This window comes from Saimiri boliviensis, chromosome 8 (assembly GCF_048565385.1).
Source record: "Saimiri boliviensis isolate mSaiBol1 chromosome 8, mSaiBol1.pri, whole genome shotgun sequence".
Lineage (NCBI taxonomy): Eukaryota > Metazoa > Chordata > Mammalia > Primates > Cebidae > Saimiri > Saimiri boliviensis.
Window position 1 is genome coordinate 110,106,886 of NC_133456.1, and position 27,849 is coordinate 110,134,734.

Genomic DNA, 27,849 nt, shown 5'->3' on the forward strand with positions numbered 1-27,849 from the left:
TGTACATGTTGTAATAGTCAAAAGCCTATCCCGGTATCCTGATCAGATATGACAAAAACAAATGAGGATTTAATAGCTAAATCCAGTCTGTACTTGCCAAAATCCCTGAAAATATTGCCAATCCATTTGTCAAGGGTTTTGGCAGGGGAATGTTGGAACACATAAACACAGCTGGAATATTCTTAAACAAGCAGAAGTTACCTTAAATGGCAGTGAAGATTTGTCCACAGTTTGTGGGGGGGTGGGGAACGAAATAAACTCCTTTACTGTCTCTGGGTTACAGATATTCAACTGCAATGGTGCAGAAAACCCTCTACCTAAATAGCTCATGCTGACTGTGGGATTCTGGGTAAGTGAGAGCATGTGTATTTTGGGAAATCAGCATGCTAAGGTGATGCTGTCAATTAAGTACATTTGGCTTAGAAAGTTCAGGCTCTGCTTTTAAGAGCAAACTCCTCATTTGAATTGCCACATGTGGGCCCACGGCATCCTGCTCTTTTTCTCCATGAAGGCTTCTTCAGCAGGCCTGGAGAAGCTGAGCAGCCACTGCAGAAGGAGCTGAGCCTCCCATAGTTGCTTGGAAGCATTTCAGTGTTTTCCAAGTGAGAGAAGATGCAGAAGGGGTTACTTTCCCAAAGAGAGAAATGCATATTGAGATATGGCCACGCTGCCTCAAGTCAGGAAGCGTCCTCAGATCTTCCAGTGGCTCCAAGTGCTTGGCAGGTGTTAGGTGCTTTCTTAGAGAGTCATGACAATTTCCTGAGGGTGTCTGCCCTGGAACATGGGCCGGGGCTGGTGAATAATGATGGGATTTTAAAAGTATTTTTTCTTGCCAATAGGTAGATCACGACTTAAAAAAAAAAAAAAGGATTGATTCTAACTGAAAGTATAGCACGGCTTGATGGGTACAACTGTTGGTCAGGGCAGGGCACCTCTCTGATACAGTGGGGCAACTGAGTCAGCCAGCCTCGAGAAACCTCAGTCTAATGCCTCTTAGGAAGGGCCTGAGACTACTGAAGCCGGGGGGGGGGGGAAGAAATGACATTAGAAATCTGTGAGGAGCCAGCTAGCCTAGGTGCCTCCTTTGTCTTCATCCTTGTAGCGAACTGGGCAAAGGCAGACAAAGCAAGGTGAACCACTCAGCTGCACTGCTCGCTCACCAGAATCCACGAGTGTGATTTTAAAACTTTCTCACATAAGAGGGTATACCCTGGTTTTGTATTAGAAGGTACTTTGCAGAGCTTTTCTCTCTCTTAATTTTTATGTATTTTTAAACAGCTGAGCCAGCAATAGACATTAAGAACAGAAATGCTGAATGCCCTTCATCTGCAGTGCCACTAATGGGAGACACTTACTAATATTGGATTGAAAACTGCAATTCTCTAATGAAAGTAAAATGGCAGCATGAAAGAGAATTGTTCTTTTAACAAATACACTGATTCAGGAGCAGGCCCCTGTAGGCAAGAGTCCCTGGGTGCTGCTAATCGAAAAACGTACCATTGTCTGTCTTTATATCTCAGAATAGTTATAAATGGGTATTTTCCTTTTTTTTTTTTTTTTGGCAATAGGGAATTCTCATCAATTCACCAGAAATTACTTTTCTGCTGTTAAAAAAAAAAGGGAGGGAGGAGTTTCCTCTTCTTTACGTTGAGCCAGCATTTGCATAAAATATTGATGAGAATGCTCCCTGTCACTTGTTGCAGGAACAGGCTGCTTCTGGTGTCAAGTGCTGGTTAATCAACCAAATGGCAGATCAAATTAGCTAAGTTCTCTTGTTAAGTACTGTGTGTCCTGCTCTTTCCCATGGAGGTTCTGGCTGCTTTAAAACCTGATCTGCAGAAATAACTGATGTATGCTCGAGGAGCTTGGAACGCTGCAGGCAGCAATGCTGTTCATTACTGTCCCCACTGGACAGACAGAGAAAGTGTGCCAGAGAGTCACTGCCTAGAGCAGCGAGGTCAGCAGAGGGGGAGCAGAAATCAAGCACACATACTGCCCACCCGGGGTCCCTCCACTAACCCATGTAGATAGTATGCGCAGGCGGAAAGCTACCACACCAGTAACGAGTGACTCCCTGCAAGAGGAGCAGGGCAGACATATTCACAAATGGGGAAACCTCAGGGCAGAGGTCAGAAAATAAAATTACTGAAGTTCTATTTCATTTCAGTAGAAGTTGTGGGACTGGAACTTGGGGTCAGTGCCCCCTGAGCCATGATATATTTCATCATGATTAATTTAAGGGCTCTCCTTGTGCCATTTCTCCTTACCTTAGAGAATGAAAATTACAAGGGTTACACTGAAGTGTGATTGAGAATAACAACAGAAGATAATAGGGATTCTAATTACCAAATTGGCACCAGAAAAGGGATTACAAAACTATAATCATATCTATGTATTTTATTCTTTGCTTAGCCACACTTTTTCCCACAGTACTCTCTCTCCTAGTTTGTCTCTTTAAGTGGATATATATATATAGAACGACTGCAGGAGAACTGGACAACCAGGTGTGATCAGAAGCTCTGCTGGTTTGAGTCACTAGGAAGGAATACTAGCAACCCTTGGCTGGTGAGGCTGTTCAGGAGCCAGAGGTGGTGTGGTCCATCACAACGATGGATGGCTTTGCCTGCCCCTGATGATGGCACAGGTGAAAAGCTGCAGAGGAGCCCCAGGTACTGATCTGCTAATCCAGGATCACACTCAACAGAATGGCTTGTTCAGCTTTTAGAGAACACATCTTTTAAGTGAGTGTTATATAACACAAATTTCAGAATTGTTAGAGAATGCATAAACTGTGATTTCCATGCCGCCTTTTTTTTTTTTTTTTTTTTTTTAAACCACCTTCAGAAGAAAACACAGGAATCAAAAGCTTGGCGTGGTTCCACCTCCTCCTTGTTTTCCTCTAGACTACCTCCATACTGGGGCTCTGGAGGTGGCTGTAGGTGGGCACTTTTGTTCTCCAGGCCTTCCATTCTGGCAGCTGACATCATGAAGCTTTATGTTTAAAAATCAAAAGAACAAATGTGCTTCCTTACATGGTACTGAAGTTAGGTATAACTAGTGAGAGGGGTGAAAACTCGTGCTTTCATCCTCATGACCCGATCTTTTCTTTCAACACGTGGTTTGGGGTGCCAGTGCTGGCCCAGAGCCAGAGATTGAGAATGAAACCAAGTTCCTCATTTGCCCCACAGAAATTGCACTGGTAATTACGGTAATAAAAGAATGAAAACCTTCTCCGTGTTGCTAAAAATATGGATTTCTTGCAAGAAGTGAAAAACACATTTCATATACACATTTCCACCTCGGACTGACTCAGGTAACGGCAGTCAGACGAATTGTCAACCTCCAGTGTCAGCCTTTATGAGTGGTTTCAGGAAGGAGGCGTGTGGCATTGTCAAGAGAGAGGCCAACAGGGAAGAGAACGGTGATTTCCAAATATTTTGTATAGCTGATCGCAAAAATATTGGCTTATCCTCAAGGCTCTCAGCTACAGGTTTTGCTTCTATTATGGTGGCAAAGAAGAGCCTACAACCTTCTTCAGGGAAAAGTCATTTTTCTGTCACTTAAAGAGCTCCCATGGTTCAGGACTCCTGGAGTTTTGCTCTCTGAAATAAAACTCTAATACCCCAAGACAGGCCCACTTACCCCCCATTCCTATCTGCTCTGCACTGTGTGTGAACACTGATGCTGTTTCCCTGGTTTGTGTCACTGTGAAGAGGACCATACTCTTAACATTTCTTTCAGGCACAGGCAGAAAGCCTGAAGACTAAGATGAAAACAACAAATATCCTTTCTCATTTTCTACCTCTCCTTCTTGCCCCCCGACATCCACTTCAATTTGATATTGAAAAGGATACCGAGCAGTAGGGCAGCCCGTTGGCTTCGCACCTGACAGTGATAACTTGAGCTAATATAGTGGCACCAAGACCTTCTCAACTTGAGAAATAAAAGGTGATCATTTCAGCTATGGTGAAAAGTTCAGGTTGGATAACTTTATCACATGGGATGTATTACAGGGTGACCTCTTGCTGTGTGTGGTGCCTACATCTGTCTCGACTGTGACACAGAGCTCCAATTAGCACTTAAGGGGAGAGGCTTTACAGACAGCACACTCACCTCGACTCAGCCCATCGGGTCCCCGGAGGATCCGGCATTCTTCTATCTGGCCAAATGGAGAAAACATCACCCTGATATCATTCTCATTACATTTCTTCGAAACCATTCCTATGAACAATTTTCTGTCTTCCACAGCTAGGAGATAAAAATAATGAATGAGCAAAGGCCATTTCATCTTTTTTCTTGCAATCAATGCTCCATTACCCCATCAAACCAGGCCCCAGCCATGTGAGACCAAGCACGTGTCCCAAAGCCCACTCTGCAGATGTCCAGCCACTCTTCTCCCTCCGTGCGCCCCACCCTGCCGATCCCTCCCACCTGGCACTTCCTGAATGCCTCATTCTCCCTGTGCGCTTGTTCTTATTAATGAAATGTTTTAATACAACATGGAATGCTGTTAAGTTCTCTCCTATCCAGAAACTAATAGTAATGTGGTGACTAAAATTTCAAGGTACTGTATAACTGCTTAACACCACCATTCCCTGGGGATATTTTTGGATACAGATTTTATTCTGTTTTTTTTTTTTTTTGTAGACATTCTTTTAACCTGAATGACAGGGACAGAGAAAGGTCAGGAGAGGAAAGACAACAGGGCTGGATGGAGTGAAACAGCGAATGAAACTTTTAACAAAGCATTCAAGGGAAGAAAACATTTTTTCTGTTTCAAATAGCTTCATCCCTGCCGATCCAGACAAGAATAAGGTATCAGAGAGACTGTCACTTCTCTGGGGAGCTAGGAAAGTACCTCTTTCCTGTGACATGGGTGATTCCGTGCTAACCAGGTCCCATATCTGGTTCTAACCAGCCATGTTAGTAACAGCTCAACAGGAAGCCAATTCTAGGGAGGAGAATGGGGTGGCTGCTGCTGGAGAAATACCTTAGATGGCCCTGAGCTCTAGCCCTTCACAAAAGATCAAGGAAGGAACAGTACTGTGCTAACCACTGGGAGGCAAGATTCTCGGGGAACAAAAGTGCATTTGGGGATTATGAGGAAGACATGAAATTTGAACCTGGGCACCTGACAGTGGGTAAGGTAAGGCAAGGTCTACCTCATATGGCCCGGGAGACTTTACTCAAAATCTCCGTGCTTGTGCTCAGGACATGTGAACTACTTTCAGCCTGAAAGGCAAGGTTAAAGCTGATTTGACAGCATTTGGAGTCTTTTTTTAGGAGAGGTGTCTTTATTTTTTTAGGACATCACAGACACCCATGGGGAGAAGTCCTGCTGCTTTGCCATCATTTCGTTTCAATCTATTTTTTAGAATTAAAAAAAAAAAAAAAAGCCAGCTGCACCAGACTAAAGAGTGTCCCAGCCTACAGGAGGGCTCTGCCCTAAGCCACTTGCACATAAATGTTTGTTTTGAATCTGCATTACCAACTTGTCATTCTTATTTAATTGGCTTTTCTTTTTCTTTTTTTTTTTTCCTTTTATGCCTATCCTGGACAGGAAGCATCTCATTTTCATTTAACCGACGAGCACTTATCCCAGACTTACTGGGGCCAGTTCCTTCTGGACACTCAAGCTGATGTCCGAGCTGCGAAGGGGCTGGGGCAGGTGCATCGGTACCAGGTGGGTTCCTCTACCGTAGAGCTGTCGACACAGAAGCTGAAGCCACGTGGCTACTGAGCACCTAAATGGACTGGTGTGACTGAGGAAGTGCTTTCTAAAATGTAATTTTAATTAAAGAGCCCCACAGGATTGCTACATGGGACAGCACAGCCCTAAGGTGCCTAGAGGAGAGAGCTAGAGGCTCCTCTTCATAGAATTCCAGACCCGAAGGGAGCTTCTGTCTGTCTCCAAAGGATCTCCCAAGGTCCAGTGGGGGAGGGACTTGCTAGGGTCACCCAGCCTGGCCCGCAGCCTGAAGTCCTCCTCCCAGGCCAGCATCCCTTCCCCTGCTGTGTCTCCTCCAAGTTCAGAGGCAGCTCACAGGGGAGGGCAGCTGTGAGTAGGAGACCTAGGCTGCAGGTCTGGCATTGCCATTAATTTGATGAGTGTCCTTGGATAATAGGCTGACCTCTGAGGACCTCTGTTTTGTCATCCATGGAATGAAGGTTTGAATTCTTCTTTCTCCCAGTAATGGAGAGAAGGTGGCCCATGTCGTACTCAGGCTGACTGGAGCTCTTGAGGCGGGGGACAGTGAGTGGAGGTCAGAATCTCTTCCACATAGCTGTCTCTATACTGTGACAGCTCCTGGGACACCTCAGAAACTCTAGGTCTCAAGGAATGCACGTTGAAAGCACAATTCCACAATACTTGTCAACTATGAATTGTATACCTGAATATCTGAGAAAGGCTTGCTGGGAGATGGAGAATTCAAGCTGGATGAAGGGTATGGAGAGACCACAGGTGGGAGGGGAATGAGGGCCTCACCAGGCAAGGTGCAGAGTATGGAGTAGCATGGACCTTGTGTGGGGTGGACAGAGGAAAACAGCCTGACCTTAGGACAGCATGCCCCTTCTGCTTCAGCTGCACGGGAGCTCAACGAGGAGCATCAGGTGGCCCGAGCCACTGCTTGTGTTAAGACTCAGAGGAGACATGGGTAACAGGCACCGTGGGCTCCAATTCCTGGGAGGGAGGCTACTGAGGACCTGACCTCCTATATGCCAACGGAAAACTTCCAATTCAAATTCTTTCTCCCCTGTTCAGAGACAGCAAAGTAGCATGGATCCGCTGTGAGCTGGTGAAGCCCGGTTAGTCATGGGCAGCACAGGCTCGACAACCATGCCAGTCATACAACAGATATCCTGGGCAAGGAGGTCACCTGCAGGCTGTCCACACCACCTGCTACAGGCTGTCTATACCACTGGTGCTCACTAACCCGGGAGGATTCTGGTGGGGGAGACCCTGTAAGAACGCGGTATTCCTGTGAAGGGGAAGGGGACAGATGGGATGGGAAGTGGGTAGAATAGGGGGAAAAAAAAAAATCACCCTGACTCCTCCTTCCCTCTTATCTCCAACTCCAGCCCCCAGCAGAATATGGCTGACATTTTTATGAGAGTAATAAAAAAAATCCTGTTGTGTTCCTTCTTACCCTGAACAATCTGGTTTTAGTTCTTTTAAACAGACGCAAATGAAAAATTCCCCCTAAGTTCTTGGTTTCACTGGTAAACCTATAATTATGGTATTTAGCTAAAACAATTTGTAGATTTCGAGCTTCAGGGGGATGCCATAGTAAATTAAACATGCAGTTCCTGGGTAAGCTAAAAAATGATTTTTTTCAAGATGAATATGAAGAAAATGGAAACTACTCATGAATAAATGCTGACTTCTAGCCATCACTCAGGGTCACCTCGGCCAGGCAACAAGAAGGAAGATAACTCCCACTTTTAAAAATAGCAAGTATTAGCTAAGAAAAAAAAGGGAAACCTCCATCATCCATGTTATCGAAACGTTAACTTCCGTCTGTGTGTGTGTGTGTGTGTGTGTGTGTGTGTGTGTGGTGTGTGGGCTGACTGCGTGTGCACGGAAGTGCTGGGCTTTAGGACTCTCTTACTAGCCAGTGTTGTTCTGTGGTTTCGACAGTTGGGCTGTGTTTGCTTTAAAGGCAAAATGGGGAATACCGAACACACCCAGCTTTCTTCTGACTTTTGGTTTTCCAGTGACACGTTCGTCATACAATTCATCCCAATTCCCATTCTTAGGGTTCCTAACAGCTTTGTAAACATTCTACAAAAACACAGTTATCTTGAATTCACTTGGCTTTTTCATCAACTTTTGATGACTGTCTTGGTGAGTTTTCACTGGCACTACATACGTCACTTATTTTTTTCAACCTACAGAAGTTAGTTGTTTGAATAAAATGTAATGTGTTCAGAGTATTCTGCTAGGTGCTTTAAGGAAGTAAAAAAAAAAAAAAAAAAAAAAAAAAGACTTAAAAAGTAAGGTCCCTGCCCTCTAGGGGCAAAGTCATTTTCCATGACAGACACTGAATGAGGGCAGGGAAAGGCTTTTACATATGAAGTGCTGCACAGATGACGTCCCCCCACAATAGTAACGATGATCACAGAATCAAAAGGGGTTCTGCCATTTAAAGTCTTCCTTCCATGATACGAGAAGAATGGGTTAATACTTTAAATGTATGAGGTGACTTTTTTAAGTTAGGGGAATAGAAACTTCATTTTAAAAAAAATCCCTAATTGTAAGTCTGTGCTAACACCCTGGTGTACAATCTGTCAAAGTCACACCTGGATTTGGGGCTGCCTGAATTAATTAACAACTTTTCAATGTGTTAGTGCTAACATATGGCATTTAATTACTGCCTCCAAATCTGTGAGTCTCTCCACTTTGAATTTCAAAATTATTTCTTCATCTTGCAGTGAATCAGAAAGTGACTGGGTGGAACCACCCTGTGATTCCTATTTTTAATGGTGGCTTTGCAGGTCTGCACCCTCTGCTGACAATATTTAGTTATCTCCACTCCCGCTAGCTCTGAACTTGACACGTGGACACTGGAGGTTTTGGGGCCTTGACAGAGAAACACACACAGCAGCCTTAAGTGGCATTTCTGAATTCTAGGCTTTAAGGACCCCCAGCAAGTTGTGAGGTTGCAGGCAGGGTTAAAGCAGGATGGATGGATTTATGCTCTGGACACAGAGTAAAAACAACAACCAACTCCCCTTGTGACAAGAGGCAAGACGTCAGAGTGAGTACTGGCCCCAGCCTCCGAGACCCAGACCCAGAACCAGAGCAGTTTCTGTGTGTGCATCGCTCACTCCTAGCCAAACTTCAGCAACTGCTTGTGACCTTCAATCACGCACAGCTGGTACCTTGGTGGGCATAGCAACAGAGGATTAAAAGCTGGATGGCATAGAGAATGAAAGAGAGTAACTAAGTTTCTGCTCGTTCATGAGGGTGCCTGAAATCCACATCTCTTCAAACACTCTGCCTGTTCCACCATTCAACTTTTTGCAGTGGGAAAATAACGAGAAAGGGGGATTCTGTTGGAAGGTAGGTGTTTGCTCAGTGGGCTCCTCTTAGCAGCCCCAGAAGTTTTTGCTTCTCCAGAGTGGGACTGTTTTCCTTTTGGACAACCTCACCCTGCGGGAGCATGTGAATAAGAAACACAGGCCACAAGCTTCCATCAGTGTGCCAGAGGCTGCGGCTCACATAACAGCCAACGGAAAGGGCAGGTTCCGGGAAGCCACGCAAACTCAGGAGGTCTGCCCAGTGAAATCCCAAGTGCAGGGCTGACCTGGGCGCAACCTAACATTTTTGGGCTCACCCCAGAGGTTCCCTTTCTCAGAATGGCTCTATGGACAAAAGCTACCATGGGTGACTGCTTTTCTGGAGTTCACCTGTCCATCGTGAATTAATCTGTGATTAGCAGCTCTTTCTTGCTCAGCAAATACAAAGTTTTAGCAATCTGAACACAGTGATAATGAAGACAGTAACTGTCTAACTGTGATGAGTCCTTTGTGCTCTCCATAAATGTCAGCAAACTCAATAAAAGTGCAATTAGAGCTCGTTATACTTCTTTCAAAACTACAGGAGCTATTTAGGGCAACTGAGCCAAAGAAATCTTTGTGCTCTCTGAGCTTTTGAAACTATGCTTACCTGTCAAAAATGCCATGTGAAATCAGAAAAGGCTTGCAGCTTTTATCACTTGCTTTAGAAAATTACACATTTCTCCTGCTTCCTCAAATCAGGTCCAAAAAGAACCTCGAAGCTCTTCCTGTCTATGCAAGGTAAGGTTCCATTTGGGCCTCTAGAAGGAAAAGCCCTTTAAAAGCAGCCTTCAGTCCATTTATATTGTTGAACTTTCTTACTCAAAGTTCAGAAAATGAAGGTCCACACACAAAGCAAAAGGAGAACTGGCCCAACTAGAAGGCTTGGGGGTTTTCATTTGTACATACAGATCTATGCTTTGGTATAAACAGCCCAAGCCTGGATAGGCCAGCCTCTGCCCCTCAGAATGCACTGAAAAGGCTGCCTCGGTGAGGGGAATAACAGTGTTAACTTGGCGGAACTTAGTACACTGGATACTTAGTATGTGCTAGGTATAATGCTGAGCTCTTTACAGATTTTAACCGACGTAAACCTCAAATAACTTTTTAAGACGGGCATTACAACAAATGTTCATACTATTCCACTGGTGCCTCCTCTTACAGCTGAAGAGACATTGATGCTAAGTAAGATTAAATAACTGCCCAAGGACAAAACCAACCAGCACGGAGTCAGGGGTCAAATCCAAGCTTCTCCAAATAGTTCTTAACTGCTACTCCAGGCTACTGCTTGGAAAACAGCATTTTTAGGTAACCGTCTCATCCTAGAAATAAAGGTGCCTGATCCTCCTTGGCTTTTGTCATCATGCAAAATTGGGAGTGCCCGTGACAGTTTTATTACTTGCTGTGATTCTAGACTGAAAGCAAACATGATACTCAGGGGCCAGAGTGGACGCTGGACAGAAAGAACAGCAAAACACTCTGCAAACTCCTGGCAGCTGCCTGTAGAAAGGGTTCTCTAAGGCAGATGAGTATCTGCACAGCAGAAAATGCAAAAGAAGAATATCCCTTTGTGTTTCAATATTGGATACTTCAAGTCAAATGTTTTCCATTTGGCTAATTTGCCATGTTTTTATAACTACAACCAAAGGTTCGGAAGTGAGACAAACCCTTTCCACAGGCTTTCACTCCATGGTCCTTGTCCTGACATAGTTTAGAGAATTATGCCAAAGACAGGGAGCATGTCTTGGTGGCCACACACTCTGAGGTGACTCGTATCAACAGGATTCATCCCAAAATAGAAGATTCATCTCTCCTCTCTCCCACTGGGGAACTGATCAGACTGCAAGGAAGCACCTCCAGTGCACAAGGGCAGAAAGAAGCCAGCCTGGGTGAAGCGGTCTTTTTCGCAGGCCAGCAGGATCCGTGAAGTGCCTGCGGAGGCTGGGAGACCACCTCTGGGTGTAAAAAGTAATCAGCATTTTATAGACGTGTTCTATCATTAAAGAGATAGTTACAAATACCTTATTTGAGTCCTGGGCCAGGGGAAAGCCAACTGAGGTGTGACAGTCACCATTAATCCCATTTTACAAATGCGGAGATTCAAGTTCAGTGTTTAAGTGACTTCCGGATACTTAAATCAGTAGACTGAACATTAGTTCCAGAAGGTCAGAGACACAGTCTCTTGGGTTCTTTTCTTCTTCCTTTTCCTGTTCACTGCGCAGCCCCAGCCCCTAGCAACATGCCTGGTGCACAGTAACTGATGTATTAAGCACTGGTGAATGTAGGAGCAGTGTTGCTCAGTCATGGGCCCACACAGCAGCAGTGGATTTGACACCTTCTGGTGCTAAGAGTCAAGTTTGTGATAAAGCAGTAGAGAAAAGAGGAATTAACCCTAAGTAAAGTGCAGGGCTAAGGAGAAGACAGTGGTTAAAGCACCAAAGTCTCCTCCCAGAGAGAGAAAAGCTTTGTTAAAATTTTTGTGTTCGTTCTTTATATATGTATGTTGTCCAGGCTGGCCTTGAACTGCTGGGCTTAAGGGATCCTCCTGCCTCAGCCTCCTGGGCAGCTTTGATTACAGGCATGGGCCACTGTGTTCTGCTGAGAGCTGAGAGAAGCAAGCTCTAGTAAGCTGGGGGCAGGGAGCACCAAAATATGACTTGGAATTTTCTTCAAAACTTTCTAGTCTGTGGAGAAGCCAGAAAATGGAATGCACTACAATTAGCAAAAAATACCTTGTGGAGAGATTTAGAGCCCAATCATAATTTACATTTGCAGATATGTAGATCTCTGAGTGCATGGCTTCTGCCCTGATTACTAATTAATGAGGTGCAAAACTGCCTGTTGGAAGGAAACAGTACTGATTATGACAGTCTTATGGGACAGAGCTGCTCTCCAGTCTAGGATGGTAGAAGATTCTTTTAACATACATTTCAGTAAATTAATAGAACAAAACAGGGACAGAAGGTTTGTAGAAATGAAACAAAAAAATTAAAGAGGGAAATGTGGCTATCAACTCTCTCGTGTCTTGAAGAGGCAAAACCCAATTATTTCATGGACCTCATCAAATGCATATTTTTGCACCAAGTGTACGTTTATTTCATCAGCAGACTAAACTCTGAATTCTAATGTAAATGTATCGGTGCAATTTAGAGAAAAGTACAGTAAGGCAGGCTCCAAGTCCAAGAGAAACACATGGAAAAGGTAAAAAACCAACAACCAAAATCTCCCAGAAAGACAGCCTAAGTCTTCACTGGCAGTTCCTTTCTTGCTGACGTCCTCTGCATCCCCATGAGATAGCCCCATACTGCTTTGTTGGAGGAGACGAGAGCCAAATGCCACAGGACCACCTATACAGGGCAAGTCCAAACAGAAGGACACAGAAAGCCACTGCTTCTAACAGCCTCATGATCTTTACACCAGAGATCGACAAGACAGGACAGTGGAGACTGCATCCCTCTAGACACACAAGCCACAGCTAAGGTTCCTGGAGCAGCGCTTTCTCTTCTAGAGAGAAGAGCAGCCGGGCCGCCTCCTCCCACCCCCATCTAACTTTTTCATTTCAAGAAGCAGATATTATTAAACAAGACAGTTGGTTACCACCTACCGTTTGACTTTTCACTATCTGCAGGTTTCATCTGAATGGGATGATGCATCTAAAAACACAAAAGTGAGAAAGTAAAGGCAGATTGAACAACTGTAAAAATAATCTCAGAAATCTGAAGCAATTTGAGTTCTGATACTGTTTTAAGGGCACATAAGTAATAACAAGACTTCTCCCAGGTAATATTAACTACGTTAAAAAGCAGGCCTGTGTTTTCAGGAATCAAACCCTTTTAAGTCACGTGGCCCCGTAACACAGCACATATTTAAAAGCTTGGGCTCTGCAGTCAGACTTGAATTTTAAACATGGTTCTGCCACTCAGTATGGTTTCTGCCTCTATATTATAGGTAATACTGCTTCTGCCATTTATTACAGCTATGCAGTCTCGGGCAAATGTCTTAACTTCTCTGAGCTTCAGTCTCCTCATCTGTGAGATGGAGCTAACACCTGCACTGTAGGGCTGTCAGAATTAAATGAGAAAATGCATGTAAAGTGCTTCTTAAGTAGAGGCTAAGATGTGTTGAAAACAACTTAGGTATTGTTACCTATTATTATAAAATTAAATCATGCAGACTTTTCTGGCCATCCTGTGTTTGTTACATGGGTTTTTCTTAGGTCTCATGAGTAATCTGAAGATCTAGCAGTTGACTGACTCAAATGCTAGTATATAATTTTCATTAAATGCTAATACAAATATAGAATAGGGACACCGAGCCACTGAAGAATGCAAAGAAGGATAGAAAGGGGGAGGGCAGAAGGAAGGGTGACACCCACCTTCCAATCATGTCCAGTAAGAAACTGAGACAGCAGGGCTGAGGTCCTGAGCTACATTGGACTCCAGTGTCCCATGGCTCTTCATAAACTGCCGGTCACACCTGGTGCCTGGTCCACAGAGTGTGCTCCAATCATAAAATGCCACCACCATTTCCGATTAGAATCAATTCCTCAAACCACCTCCAAAGGGCCTCCTGCTTCACATTTCATTGCACCCCAAGGAACACAGAAGCCACAGGGTGGATGGAATCACTGACAGTATAAATGCTTTTATTATAATGGGTCCCATTCTCTCTGAACCTTTCATTTCCCCAGTGGACTTCCATTCTTTGCAAGCCACAGCTCTGGGTTTTACCTAATTTAAATAAAGGGAGATGGCACTTGGCTCTGGTGCCTTCATCATGGGAAATTATTATCAGGCACTCAGCATCACGTGCACCTAATGTCTGCCTGGGTCTTCAGAACAGAGGAGGAAGGAGAAGAAAGAGGATAAGTGAGCTGCCTCTTCCAAAGCAGGACAAGTCAACTGTGGAAAGTCATGAGCTGGGCTGAGGAATGTGACCTCTATTCTAGAGTAATAGAGAGAAGGACCAGTAACTTGGGTGGGGGACTCTCTGAGCAAGTGATCCACCCAGCATGCATCTATCTGGTTGTACAGCAAGTATGGAGGAAACAGATACCCTCTGTTAGGCTCTGGGCCAAGGACTGGGAACAAAAGCCAGTAAAGAAGGTGCTCTCTTCAGGTGCTCAGTGTGGCGTGGGTAGGAGAGACACTGCTGCCCACAGCCAGTAAGCACCCTAGCAAGAGAGTGGGGAGAGGCAGGACAGACTTTGGCACAGGAGTCCAGGGGTGTGGGACTTAATCCTGCCTGGTGAGGAAAGCCACGCTGGTATATGGGTTGAATCCCTGGACGTGCCAGCAACCAAGGGGGACCAGCATGTTACACCCATGGGACAGCCCTGCAGTGACACAGCGAGTGGAAGGGTGACAGTTCCTTCCCACAGGAAGCTCTCAATGTGAGCACAGAGGACCACAGGAAGGGGCTGTAAAGGTGGGCAACTCCCAGGTCTCAGAGGGTCTTGCAAGCTAAGGAACTGAAATTTTGTCTGAAAGTACCTGGTCAGGTACAGAAAATTTAAGTAGCAAAGGCAACAAGATGGAAATTCTAGAAAAGCCATTTTGGCTGCAGCATGGAGGGTGGATCACAGTAGGGAGACATGGGCAAGGAGGACAGTTAGGAGGCTGCTGCCACAGGCCAGGTGACACTGGTCGAGGCTGAACTTCATGACTACTGGCTGGTCGTGGGGATGATAGAGAAGGGGAACTCCAGATGTGTACACCAGGTGGACTGTGGGATGACTGCCCAAATGGGGAAAATGCGAGCAAGGAGTTTCAGGGGCAGCTAAAGGGCACAGGTCTGGACATGCTAAGTTTGATGTGACTGGGATGCAGACTGAAGTTGTAATCATGGGGCTCAGGCTTGAGAGAGGGTACAGGGCCACAGAGAATGTTCCTGAGCATGGCAGTGAAGCCACAGCTATGTGTGAAGCTGTCAGTGAGGGAAAGAAGCATGCAAAGAGCTGAGAGCCAAAGACAGAACTGCACAGAATACCAGGAAAGAGGAGTCCAAGGAGGGCAGAGCAAAGGGCAGAAGAAGCTGCAGGAGTAGCCGGTCCCATGGGAGCCATCAGGGGAGAAGAGTTTCAAGAATGAGGGAGCAGTCAGCCAGAGCAAGGGCTGTGAGGGGACAAATAATTTGGATTTGGCAATAAAAAATTCTTCAGGGAATCTATCAGTAGTAGGTTCTGTGGAGTGGCAGAGAACACCAGGTCACAGGAAGTGGAGGGGAAAATAGGACAAGTTACAGTGGATACGGTGAATGAAGACTCCATGTATTTTGAGATCACCTGCACAGGGGTTTAATAGGAAACTCAGTGGAGGATGGGGGGTGGTGGCATCTGTTCTTTCAAGACAGGAAAGACTTGTACAGGTTCATCTGCTGAAAAGAGTCTGATAAGATTCACAGGTTCAAGATATAGGAGAGACAAGGTGAGCCGACTTACATTATGCATGGGACACAAAAATGAAATGAACATGGCTCCTGCCCGCAGGGAGCATGCAGTCCATCATGGTGGTCGATGTGCATCCACATAAAAACAGGGACAAACAGAAGAGAAACACAAATAGAGCCCGAGAGCATTCAGATGCATCTGTCATCTGTGAAACACATGGAGGGTGGGAAGTAGAAATCTGGGAGCAGCAAGAACAGAACCCCTCTACTCTAAATCTGTAAAGAGACCTGGAAATTGTGCAGCCAGTGCTCTTAGCTGACGGATTTGAAGGGAATAGTGACTGAAGGGACACAGGTGATTAACAAGAACTGGGATTACACAAATCTGATATCCCTACTCTTAATCCCATGATGCCTTCCCTAAACCACACTGCTTCTCCATAAAATGTCCAATGTGGGACCTTGGCCATAGGAGCCTTTAATTAAGAACAGCATGCTTCACTCACTGAAGGTGACAGACACATCCTCATTTGAAGGCACCTGCAGTATCCCCTTAGGGGAAAGTAATCTTCCCTTCCCCCTAACTCTCATAAGACCGGATCTCTGTAGCTTTATGACCCGTATTACACTAAGACTGGACTCTCAGTGTTCGTGTAACTGCTGAGAGAATTCGCTTGTGCTGCTCAGACTCCACAGAAGGCTCGGCAAAACAGCTGTGGTGGTGGTCACTGAGCTACTGCCACTGCAGACTTGAACTTTGTTTCAGTCTTTCCTGGGCTCAGCAGGGGAAAAATCAACCTCACAGAGCTGTGGACTGTCAGACCATGGTGAATTCTGAATAGGTGGTCACCCCACTTCAGGTATGTTCTGAAGACAAGCTAGATAATGTATGCAAAGCACTGTGACCTTCTTAGAGAAAGGTGTTCAATCAGAACTGTATTAATAATAGCTCATTACCATGAACAGTTCATTTGAGTTACAGATTTCTGATCACACAAGATGTAAATGTCAAGGAAGACAAAAAATGGGTGGGAGGAGTTGTTCTCATAATACTGTTTCGCTTCCTCCAAATCTTTGGCCTCCATGAACTTTGGGAGATTTCTTCAGTAGCGAAGTTATTATGAAAGAGTGGACATTCTAGTGTAAAGTTTCAAGTTATAAGGATGGAAAAGAGAATTCCTTCCCTGTAACAGAAATCGTTTCAATGATTTGACCTAGTATGACTGCTGGTTTATTCACGTGTTTCTGTGTTTACCAGACGCTATATGTTAGATGCTGGGAAGACGAGGAGGAGCTGGTGTTCTTATTGCAATGGACCTTGCAGTGTGGTAGGAGGGACAGATAGAGCAACCATTTCCCACAGCATGGTAAGAGGTGTGCTAAGAGCTGTATGGTGGGAACTCGAAGAAGAGACACCAAATACAGATGGAGGAAGGACATGCTGGGGAAGGTGTCTCACATGAAGCAATGTCTGCGTTCATTCTCAAAGAAATCCAATGTTAACCAGAAGATGCGTAAAGGACATTTCAGGGAAGAGAAAATAGGCCCTATGGCTGATAAAGAATGATGATATACCCCAATCAACAGAGGAAGCAACAGAAGTTGTTAAAAAGAACAGTCACCGAAAACAAAATACCTAAAGCACAACAAGGCTAACAGTGAGGAATCTGTTCGTGGGCTGGACAATTTCTAGTAAAAAGAAAACAATGCAAATCTACTCACTCCTGATTAAACCTTCCTTAGGCGCCAGGATAGGCAGCCAGAGCCCACACCCTCAGCACCCTCTCAAGAGCTGATGATGAAATCAGTGGGGTCAGAACCATTGTTTCTCAACTGCTTCCCCTAACTAGGGACCCTGGCCCTCCCTGCTGCCAGAGTTAGACAGGGTCGGAGGCAGGATCTCATGCTGTGCTCTGCACATGCCTGCAAGTCCCAGCAGACAGCAGGAAACCAGGCGAAGGCCCAGATGATATGGGAGTCGCTAATTTAATCTGCCTACTGTGTGGCTCGGGTCAGGGCTGAGGCTAGTTCCCAGGGGCTACCTCCTTCCTCTATGACAAGGGAGCACACAATCTTCAAGAAGTTTAGCAAGGAGTCTCTGAACTGAAGAGATGTGCGCTAATTAAACTGAGGCTGCATCTCCCAGCCGTACAGAATGGGTTGTGACTAAAAGCATCTTCAGTGGTCTGTACTGTCATGATCTGTCTATATTGTCTGATGAGTCTAAGAATTTTACACACACCAGACTCTGACTTTACAGGGTGGTTTTCCTGAGTCATGATGAAACACAATGAGTCTATTACTTCTGCTCATCTCAGCTGCTCCTGCAGCAAGCTTAGAAGACGACAGATCTCCGGTGCCCCCACGCTAGGCTGCAGCACGTCAGCCGGGAAATGGCAGGAACATAGGTTTTGGAAATAGACCCTGCTGATGGGAATAAATGGGACTTCACATGTTTCTTCAGCTTTACATTACTTTAAAGAAAGGCGTATAAACCCATTCATTTGAAGAGTTCCTTGATGGCACACGAATTTTTAGAATTTTTTTTTTTGCAGAATAACATTTTGCCAAAAGCCACATGCTAAGGTGCTGGTTAACTTCTTGGTCTCTATTTAGCCCTATTTGTTTAAAAGCCAGTGAAACATAACGAAAGGGGAAATTTCAAGGGCTCCTTCCCTTCCTCCTGCCTGTGGGGAGGGAACTAGAGCTAAGCACCGTCCTAAGAAGGCTTCTGCTGAACCTCTGTTGCTCCTGTGTACTAAGAATCAGCATCCTACGCACAGTCAAGGTGGAGCTCGTGGAGAGGAGCATCTCGGCACCCGTAAGTATGGTCCTTAGGGGTCTGCTTGGGCTCTCAGTGAGCTGGAGCTTCCTGAGGACAGGTCCCTGTTTCATGGTCCCTTCTTCCCGAAAGCTAAGCTCCTGCACCCACAACAGCACAGGCTTGATTCTGACCTGGCACCAGTTGCCACCAGTGCCTCCATCCCTGTCACCCTGGCAGGAGCCATCTGCTGCTGGTGGACCACACAAGCCTTCCAGCATCAGGCCTCCGCCTTCATCCCGCCTCCTGGGGATGAGCGGCCGGTTGTCCTCCTACCTCCTCTCCCTCCCTACACACACAGGGCCTCAGAGCTGAGCGCTCCACTCTGGTCTTCACCCTGGCTGGCCTGTGACTGGGCCTGACACCCCTCACTCCTGAATGAGCTGACCTTCGATTCATCACACAAGGGCCCAGCTGTGACTCATGAAAATGAAAATTGAGAGTACGACTTTGGAACAAAGTCATTTCGCAAGTCTGAGGGGCAAGCGCATGCGCAGAGCGCTGCACGCAGCTCTACCGACATCTGCTACTGCTGGGCGCCGCGGGGCTGGCCACAGAGCAGCCGTGCTCTCCGGAATCACTGCTATGGACACAGTCTCGTGGGGCTCTCCGAAGCCCTCTGCCTCGGTCAGTCTCTGCTGCAGGAAGGGACAGTTCTGAGCCAATGCAGGACGAGTCTGGAGACAGAGTCCTGGGGGAAGGAAGAGGCTGCGGGCAGAGGCACGGCTGGCCCCTCACACACAGAAGAACTCGTGTTGGAGCTTGTTGAGCCCCAGCCATCACCAATTGATGAGTTAACCACCTTTAACACGAGATTCAATAAAACATGCCATTTTTAACCTGAAATGGGTTTTTACAGCGCCACTGTTAGGCATCTCATTATTAAACCCATCATGACCCCTTGAGAGAGCAGCCGTGCTAGCACATATTATAAGCTTACTGCCCATAAAATATTTAAAAGTAGAGAAAGGGGATGGAAAGATGTGAATTCACAAAGAGCTATGTGTCAAGTGAGAAAAAGAAAGGATTCCGGCCAGTAAAGACCCGCGGGTATTTTTCTTTCACTCCGTGACAACGCAAACATCACCCATGGACAATACGCATGTCTTGCTTATACAGTAACTATGGAATGCCAAAAGCACCTATACCTTCTGAATTTTTCTCCAAAAAAATTTAGGAATGCTAAAAAGTTTCAAAAGATTTGCCACCAACTGGAGGCCTATCACCTCCTAAAATGAAAGAGCGCGTGCCCCATCGCAGGACCTTCTACCATATAGGAAGGCGGCCCCAAGCGACACAGGTCTGCCTGCCTCCCTCACGACTGATTCTCATTCCACTGTTCTACCATGCTCTATATAGCAGAGCCGGGATAGCTTTAGGAATGGTGACTTAGGAACACCAGTCAGCACTGAACAATAACCTTTACTTAAAAACAAACAAACAAACAAACAAACAAAAAACAAACAAACAGTAATACAATGGTAAACTTGCTAAGAAACCTTTAATAGGACACTTGTGAAAGAAAGAATAAAGATGACAAAAATAATCTCTCAGATCAATAACAAGCAGCTGGCCCAGCGTGGTGCCTCACACCTGCAATCTCAGCACTTTGGGAGGATGACGCGGGTGGATCACTTCAGGTCACAAGCTGGAGACTGGCCTGGCCAAAATGGCAAAACTCTGTCTCTACTAAAAATACAAAAATTAGCCAGGTGTGGTGGTGTGTGCCTGCTATCGCAGCTACTTGGGAGGCTGAGACAGGAGAATCACTTCAACCTGGGAGGAGGGGGTTGCAGTGAGCTGAGATCACGCTACTGCACTCCGGCCTGGGGGACAGAGCGAGACCCTGTTTCAAAAAATAAGTAAGTCACAAGCAGTTTTTATCACTGGGACAAAGCCACATCTGGAGGTCCTAACTATTACTGGTGAGTAGAATAAAGCCTTCAGATAGTTTCTGTCAACACTGAGGAAACCTCTCCTTTGCCTTCATTCTTGAGGCACTCTCACTCTGCAGGTAACCCACTTAATTCTGACCAGAGACCTGGAGATGGTATGAGTAACCAAGGCAGAGAGGCTAAATAACTTGGCAGAGTCAGACAGACAGCAAGCAGGTAGTGGAGCAGGGATTCGAACCCAGGTCCGCCCAGTGGGAACGCAAGCCTGAGGCCTCTACCTGACGCCGCCTCTGATGTGCATCCTCCCATTTGTGGTGCAAGCAAGTTTTGGGTTTTGAATAATCTGTAACATTACCATAATTTCCCTCTTCTACACTACATGTAAAGATTGCCTCAATCTAAAGGCCTGTCTCCAATGTGAAACTCATATTTTATACCTGTGTGTGTAGATTTTCATATATACAACAATGACTTTATAATTAGGCCAAGAACAAAAATTATTGTTTGAGTTTTATGAAAAGAGCAGGGAAGAAAGCTTAAAAACATGTAATGAATGAAAACATACATACATAGCTTTAGAGTCATGCCAGGAAAGTGTAGCCCCGGTCACTCTGCTGTTCGACTAATAGGGATGGAACTAAATTTATGTTCAAATCTAGAGGTTCAAAACTCACATAGTGGATTAGACTCTGAGGTTTCTTTCATAGGGCAAGCTATCTGAAATGTTCTACACAGATGCTGAGAAGCAAACTGAAGATAAATAAGATTACTATCAATCATTCTGTGAGAGAAAATAATGGTTGTGATTCACTGACATTAATTGATCCTACATTTCGTGGTTTATTCCCAAACAGTGCAGAAAAGTACACCGGAATCTACAAAACGAATCAAAGTGAAGACCACTCATTGTTGTGTGAGCCATTGTTCATGTCAAACGGCCCTGGGGTGTGGCTTTGTGTTAACTGCCTGGATTATGCAAGGCCTATTTATCTGAATGCTGCTTTGGAAATATGGGAAAAAACTATTACCTTCTGAAGATGACAGTTCCACGGTGGAGGCGGAATATACGGCACTTACCTAACTTCTGAGTCTCAGCGCTGTTTCAAGTTGTTGCTTTATGTATCACCACAGAGTTAACGGCAGTAGGCACACAGAAAACTTCTTTTTTTTTTCTTGAGACAGAGTTTCACTATTGTTGCCTAGGCTGGAATGCAATGGCACGATCTTGACTCCTTGTAACCTCTGCCTCTTGGGTTCCTGAGACTCTCACGCCTCAGCCTCCTGAGTAGCTGCGATTACAGGTGTCTGCCACCACGCCTGGCTCATTTTTTGTTTTTCGTAAAGGGTTTTGCCATGTTGGCCAGGCTAGTCTCAAACTCCTGACCTCAGATGATCAACCTGCCTTGGCCTCCCAAAGTGCTGGGATTACAGGCGTGAGCCACCGTGCCTGGTCAGAAAACTTTCAATCACTATTTGCTGACATAATTTTATACAAGTGATCAAAGCCAGTAAAAAAAAAAAAAAAAAAAAAGGGAATTTGAGTTTGATAACAACAAAGAAACAGAAGTTATTCTTCTCTCATATCCCCTTCTCCTAACCAGGGGAAAAAAACTACAGTGGAAATAAATTACGACTTTTTCCTGACAGCCATGATGTGTGCGACACACTTAAAACACCGATGGCACAGTAAGTGCCCACTGAAGTTGTCATCATTATCTTCATTATTATTTCACATAGTGTAGGAGTTTCCCTGAGGGGAAGGGGAAAAGGTCCCATTTGAAAGCTAAGAGAACACACTGGAAAGAGCGGCCTTTCCTCATCACCTGGGATGTACACAGCAAGCAGTGCTCAACTACACCTGCTAATAATCTAGGGATGGAGAAAAACTACAGAACCAGGATTACGTATCTGATTTTGGCTTATCAGGCTCCAAATCAGCCTCTGTGCTGTAAAGACACTACCTATTTACATTTTCTCTAAAATCATGCTGTACACCAGAGTGGGGCGGGGGAGGGAACAAGCAATGTAGCCATTTAGTCCTGGCAAAAAATAAAATATTGCAGGAAAACGAGATTACTCTGGGTGGAATTCTATGAGGGAATTTGGAGTCTGTTATGGTGATTAAGTCATCATTTCTGACAGATTACTCTAATCGGCTGTCAGATAGCATTCCACAACCCCATCTGTAACTTGGCATCCTAGTTACTCAGCCTATGTTACCTTCTGTGTATAAAACACACACCAAATAAGAGAAGGTACAGCTTAGCATTTATTACACTCATTAACTGTGATTAGGTTCTGTGTTTTCATACTAAATAATAACACAAGCTTTCATTTTGCTTTATTTAATCTTAAAATTAGAAGAAAAATGAATAGGCTTAAAATAGGAGGCACAGACCATGAATGAAAAATAACACCTCAGATCTAAGTGTGAGTATACTGCTTTCGGAAGCACTGCTCTTCAAAAAAAGGGCCATCTTTTCTGAGTTTAATTTTTCTGAGAAACATTTTTACTCTGTTAGTGATAAAGGTGAATAAACTGATGCCCTTTTTTTAACCCTCCCGTCAGATGTGGCACCCAACTAGCTATTATCTCAGTAGAAGGTGCTGTCATTTCTGTGTTTAGCAATGTTATTGTGAACAGGAAATTTCTTTGAGAATATTTCAGTTCTTCCCTCTATGTCACTGTACTTTTGTGACATAAGAAGCAACGAATCCAATCAGTTGAGCTCCCAAATAAACGCAAAGCAAAACTAGTTTTAATTAAAAGCTTATACCTATGTTTGCCTAGAATCCTCTGCTTAGAGCTGTATGTTTTAATCACAAAAAACTGAAGGGTGTAAAACAATTTTGAAAACGGAGATAAATGGAAAGATTCAACTTAAGAATAGCCTTGCAGGATTATAGTGCTGATAAGGCTGTACTATGACAGCTACAATTATGACAAAAGACCACAAGAATTCTGTGTGACATTTGGAAGATCACAATCACTACTGATTAATGAGCTCAAATTAACAGAAAGGTAATATTTTTCCCTTATCATTAAGTGGGAAGTATACTAACATCCTTTTTAGCCATGACTCCTTTCTGACTTGTGGAACTGTCTTCTGAAGTCAATGATGGGTGTGCCAATACTCCTTCTTCCAGATGTTCTCCAGACCTTACCGAGACACTAAATGAGACAAGCTACCTAAGTGGACAATGCAAAACACACACTGAAATGATAATGCCTGACCTGGCCATTAAAGGCGACTAAAGGCGTGATTTAATGACCTGGTGGTTTCTTTACATTTTCAATCCTAGATTCTATTAGGTTGGTGCAAAAGTGATTGCAGTTTTTACCATTACTTTCAATAATATATGCCAACAAACAGCTTTCTCTCATAGTTTGAGAGAAACAAGTCTGGTTTAATAACAAATCATCCTTGTGACATCTGTCTCTGCCTGGGACACTGCCTCCACAGTGCTCACTCAGCCTTCAGTGCTCTCTCATGCACCAGCTGTTGTCAGGTGGGGCTCACTGACTCAGATCTCGACATCCTGTGAACCGAGATGAACAAAGCCCTGAAAGCCAGTGAGTGGCTGACCCCCAAGCCTCCCTGGTAACCCTCATCCTGGGTACATATACCCATGTGGCTGTACATATATATGCCCCAGTGCCCATTTTCTCCTTGAGGACCTGGTACCTGTGCTGGCCTCGAATTGGGAAAAAGTCTCCTCACCTGGATCTTCTCAGTCTCCTAGCAGGGCACGGCTCTATTAGCGCTGATCTCTTACACTGCCTCCCAGGATTCTACTCAGACTCTTTCAACTACACCCCTGCCTCACCCCGTAGGTAATGATCTGAATCTGTACCCCACTGACAACTTGAGAAGTTAGACAGAGACCACTGCTTTCGGAGCATCAACTCCAGGATGGGGGCAGCTATTCCAGCTTCCCAGACCTCTCACTTTGGCGTGGCCCTAAATTTGCTTAATTTTCTACCCCTTGAAATTCTCAGTTTCTCCCTCTACCAAATTTCTTTTCCTTCTCATAGACTTTTCTATTTCCATGGCCACAGCCCTAGTGAGGGTTTCCTTCCTGCTCACCTGGATCCCCGAAACAGACTGCTCACCAATTCTGGTCATTGCCTTCCATTTTCTACACCATTGCCTTTTTTAATCTGTCTAAAATTCAGGTCTAGAAATATTTCTCCCCCACTCAAAAACTTTTATTACCTGCCAAATTAACTTCGAGCTCCTTGGCCTGTATTTCAGGGAATTCCACGCTTTGACCCCAGGCTCCCCTGTCAGGCCTATTTCGCATTATTGCATCAAACGCTCTTCTAATTGAATCCGGCAACCCCCTATTCCATGAACTTCGGCTGTCCGTTTATCCCCACAACTGCACAATGACCCTTTTCATGCATATACACGCGTATTTCCTTTGCCAATCTATGACTGTTGTATATTTATTATACAGAAACATCTACACTTCAAGTTAGGTTAATGTGAAATTGCTGTTTTTGTAGTTTTTATTTTATTATTATTTTTAAAAAGGACGAACGCAGTCCCCCACTACCACAAATTATGCAGTTGAATTTCCCACATTTGGGGAAATCGCAGGGGTCAGCACATCTGGAGTGCAATGGATAAGCCTCGCCCTGGGAAAACCACCTTCGTGATCATGGTATCTCCCCTGCCAGGTAAGTATTGTAGTTTTTAAAAAATGGGTTAACAGTGACCATTTCATATGGTTAAACCCTTTATACTGCATGGCAATGAAACTACATTTTCTTCAGATAACTCATAAAAGGTCCAAAAAGTTCAATTTATTTAGACTCTTTCTCTTTCAGGTTTTGGACAGGTTCCTAGTAATTCATCTGCAGTATTTACTAGTTTCAATTCAAGTTAAATTAAAGACTGACTTGGCTTAAAACAACACTACACTCTAAACCAACCATGGAATTGATGAGTGTTTCGAGTACAATGTAAGGCAACCTCCATCCACTCCAAGCAGCTTCAATGCTCTGTTCATGTTATTGATGCTTATCCAGTAATCTCGTTTCCTCTGAACTTTAAGACAATCTAAAGCCACCACAAAAATACCCCTCTAACAAGCAAATCTTTAAAATCTCTGGTTCAAAACTAACTTGGAATATTTAAGCCAACTGTATTTTATCTTGAACCTTCTGACAGGATACAGGCATTTCATGAAATCGATGGAAAAGCACTACTGAATTTCGTATTCTAATGATCCTCCCCACAGCTTAGTTTGTGAGTCCTGAGTTTTCTGAGTTGCTCTGCCAGCCACGTTTATTAATTAGTGTCTAACATTTCCACCTCTCTGCAAGTTGCAACCTCTCATAAAAAATGCATGATTTGATTGGTTTACGAATGACAACTTCATTTACAACAGACAAATAAATACCATACCTCACTTGGCATTTCTTTTCCATTTATTCAACTACCTCTGTGGCCTTTGGGAGTTGTACTGAGTGAGTGAAAACAGGTAACTAGAGTAATTTTCCTTTCTTAATCATGATTAAGCAAAAATGATTAAATATGTTTTTTTTTCTTTTCAACAAATGAGGCTGCCTCTGCCCCCCAAAATTCCCTCCTAAAAATAAATGGCAAGTTTTACAAAATGCCTTAAGGGCTATTTCATATCACCCATGTTTAAAAATGCAAATCCATTAAACATCTGGGCAAGACATCAGATACTGTTTTCAGCAGCTGCATTTATTCATCGCATCTTCTACAGCAGCACTAACTTTGGTTGCTATTTTGCTAAAGAAAGAGCTCTCCTCCAGTGTTGCTCATTCTTCACGAGTTTAATTTCACTGTGTCATTTGGTTTCTACCTTCTACTCTAATGTGTGAGATCGTTCACCAGCTTGGGAAATTACTTGTTGGTAGAGCTTAGAGAAATTATGACTAAGGTTCAATTGATCTATAAATATGCTTATCCCGAAGCTCAATCTTTTAAAGAGTAAATTCAAGTCTCAGGCCTTCAGATATACCGCATGTAGCCGAAATTTAAATAGCAAATGTAAACGTAGATGAGGAATATGTGAGACAAGCATGTGGGAGGAATTTTATATTAAGGAGTAAAGCGAGAACCCTTTACTGACAGCACTGGACCTGTGGTGACACAGCTTCTACTTTCGTAATTTCTAACAACTCTGGACATGTAGCATTTAATGGAGACTTGGGAAGCTTGGGTCTTAATGTTTGCTTTCCAGTGGAAAGAACATCACAGAATCATAAGGTCTGGGTTTGAATGCCAACTCTGCCAATTCCAAGTATGTTAGTCAAGTCACTTGACCTTGTTAAAACTTGATAAACTTATGTTTGAAGCAGGGATCCTATCAGAAAACTCACTACATGACTGTGAGGACTGAATCAGAAAATATACATGAAAGTACACAGTAAACTGTAAAATGCTGTAGGATTGTAAACTCCCTTCTTCATTCACTTAAGGATTCTAATTACAGTGAAAAGTGTTTTTTTGTCTCTGCACAGGTTCCTATCTCTACTGTTTCTTGTGTGTGGAGAACACACCTAGCTGACGGAAAGGACTGCGAGGGGGGAATGAAAAGGGATCAAGACCTTCTTCCTACCTCTCATCCCCGCCCACCAGTGTGTAAAGAACTCGAATTTCTTTTGTTGAAGGAGTGTCCATGAATAAAAGCTATTCTTGAGAGTACATCTATTCAACAAACAATTGTTGAACACCATCTATGGCATGAGGCATTAAGCCAGGTTCTGACAATGTTCCCTCTCAAGGCGTTTGGAGCTCAGAATGTAGTGGCTGAGATGTCAGCAATGGTGGGGAATAAAGAATAGTGGGGATTGAAGAATAGCAGGTGACATGATACATTTAAGCACGTGACACAGATTACAATGAAGCAATATTCACTTCTACCTTCCCAGGGTAAGACACTGAATGTGTGTGTGCTATCATACAGCTGGCATACAGCAAAAATGTCCCAGAAGCTGAAGAAAAAGGAAGGGGCCGAGTACAGAGTGTGGATCCCACCCTTTAAACTCAGCCGTCACTTTTAATTTTTCAGACACAAAATGCAGCAATGTTCACATATGCCTGTGGGTACGTGTTGGGGGGTGATGTACAACTCCCATATACCCACCTCTCCCATTTTACAAAGCATCTAGAAGATTGGCAATCACGGTGATTACAGGGATAACCTAAATCTCATCCCTGCTGTGCCTTTATTACCCCTGATGACAACTGGTAAGTCCCAACCTGATGAAGAGGAAGGAATTCTAGAGGTGCCATTAAGGTAGCATCTTGGATATCTTCACTGTTGGAAATCAGGGGTAGAAAGTTTAGGTACAGGAAGAGGAGATGAGGAAGATGATTTCTTGCTTTTGGTCTTGGTTGGCCTACCAATTCACTTAAGATGGGCAATACAGGAAGAAGACCTTGTTAACAGTAATTTTAGTACTGGAATTTCCTGTAGACCATTTGAATGGATCTGTTCAATGGCAGATACTGGATATCTAAGTTTGGGGCTTAGCAGAGAACTCTGATTTTCAGATAAACATTTGGCAGGCAGCAGCCAATGGAGGTAGCGAAAGCCTAGAGAAGGAATAACTGGGACCTAAAGAAATCATGGGTTTGAGAAGAAAGCGGTGAAAACAGAACCCACGGCACGTCACCATTTAAAGGGCAGTAACTGATCACA

General features: G+C 44.3%; 1 protein-coding gene and 1 non-coding gene across 34 annotated transcripts in view; both read right to left on the minus strand.

Moving 5' to 3' along the window:
* Positions 1-27,849, minus strand: part of CELF2 (CUGBP Elav-like family member 2) — an 854,288-nt gene that overhangs the window by 76,577 nt on the left and 749,862 nt on the right. For all 33 annotated transcript variants that reach the window (XM_074405050.1, XM_074405048.1, XM_074405046.1 and 30 more), the window contains 2 exons: positions 12,665-12,713; positions 4,114-4,248 (listed from right to left, as the gene is read on the minus strand). In XM_074405050.1, coding sequence (XP_074261151.1) covers positions 4,114-4,248; positions 12,665-12,713 — 184 coding nt within the window. The remainder of the gene's footprint in view (positions 1-4,113; positions 4,249-12,664; positions 12,714-27,849) is intronic.
* LOC120367686 (U1 spliceosomal RNA) lies at positions 24,697-24,855 on the minus strand. The gene has a single exon (XR_005582006.1). It is a non-coding gene; the product is annotated as a U1 spliceosomal RNA (small nuclear RNA).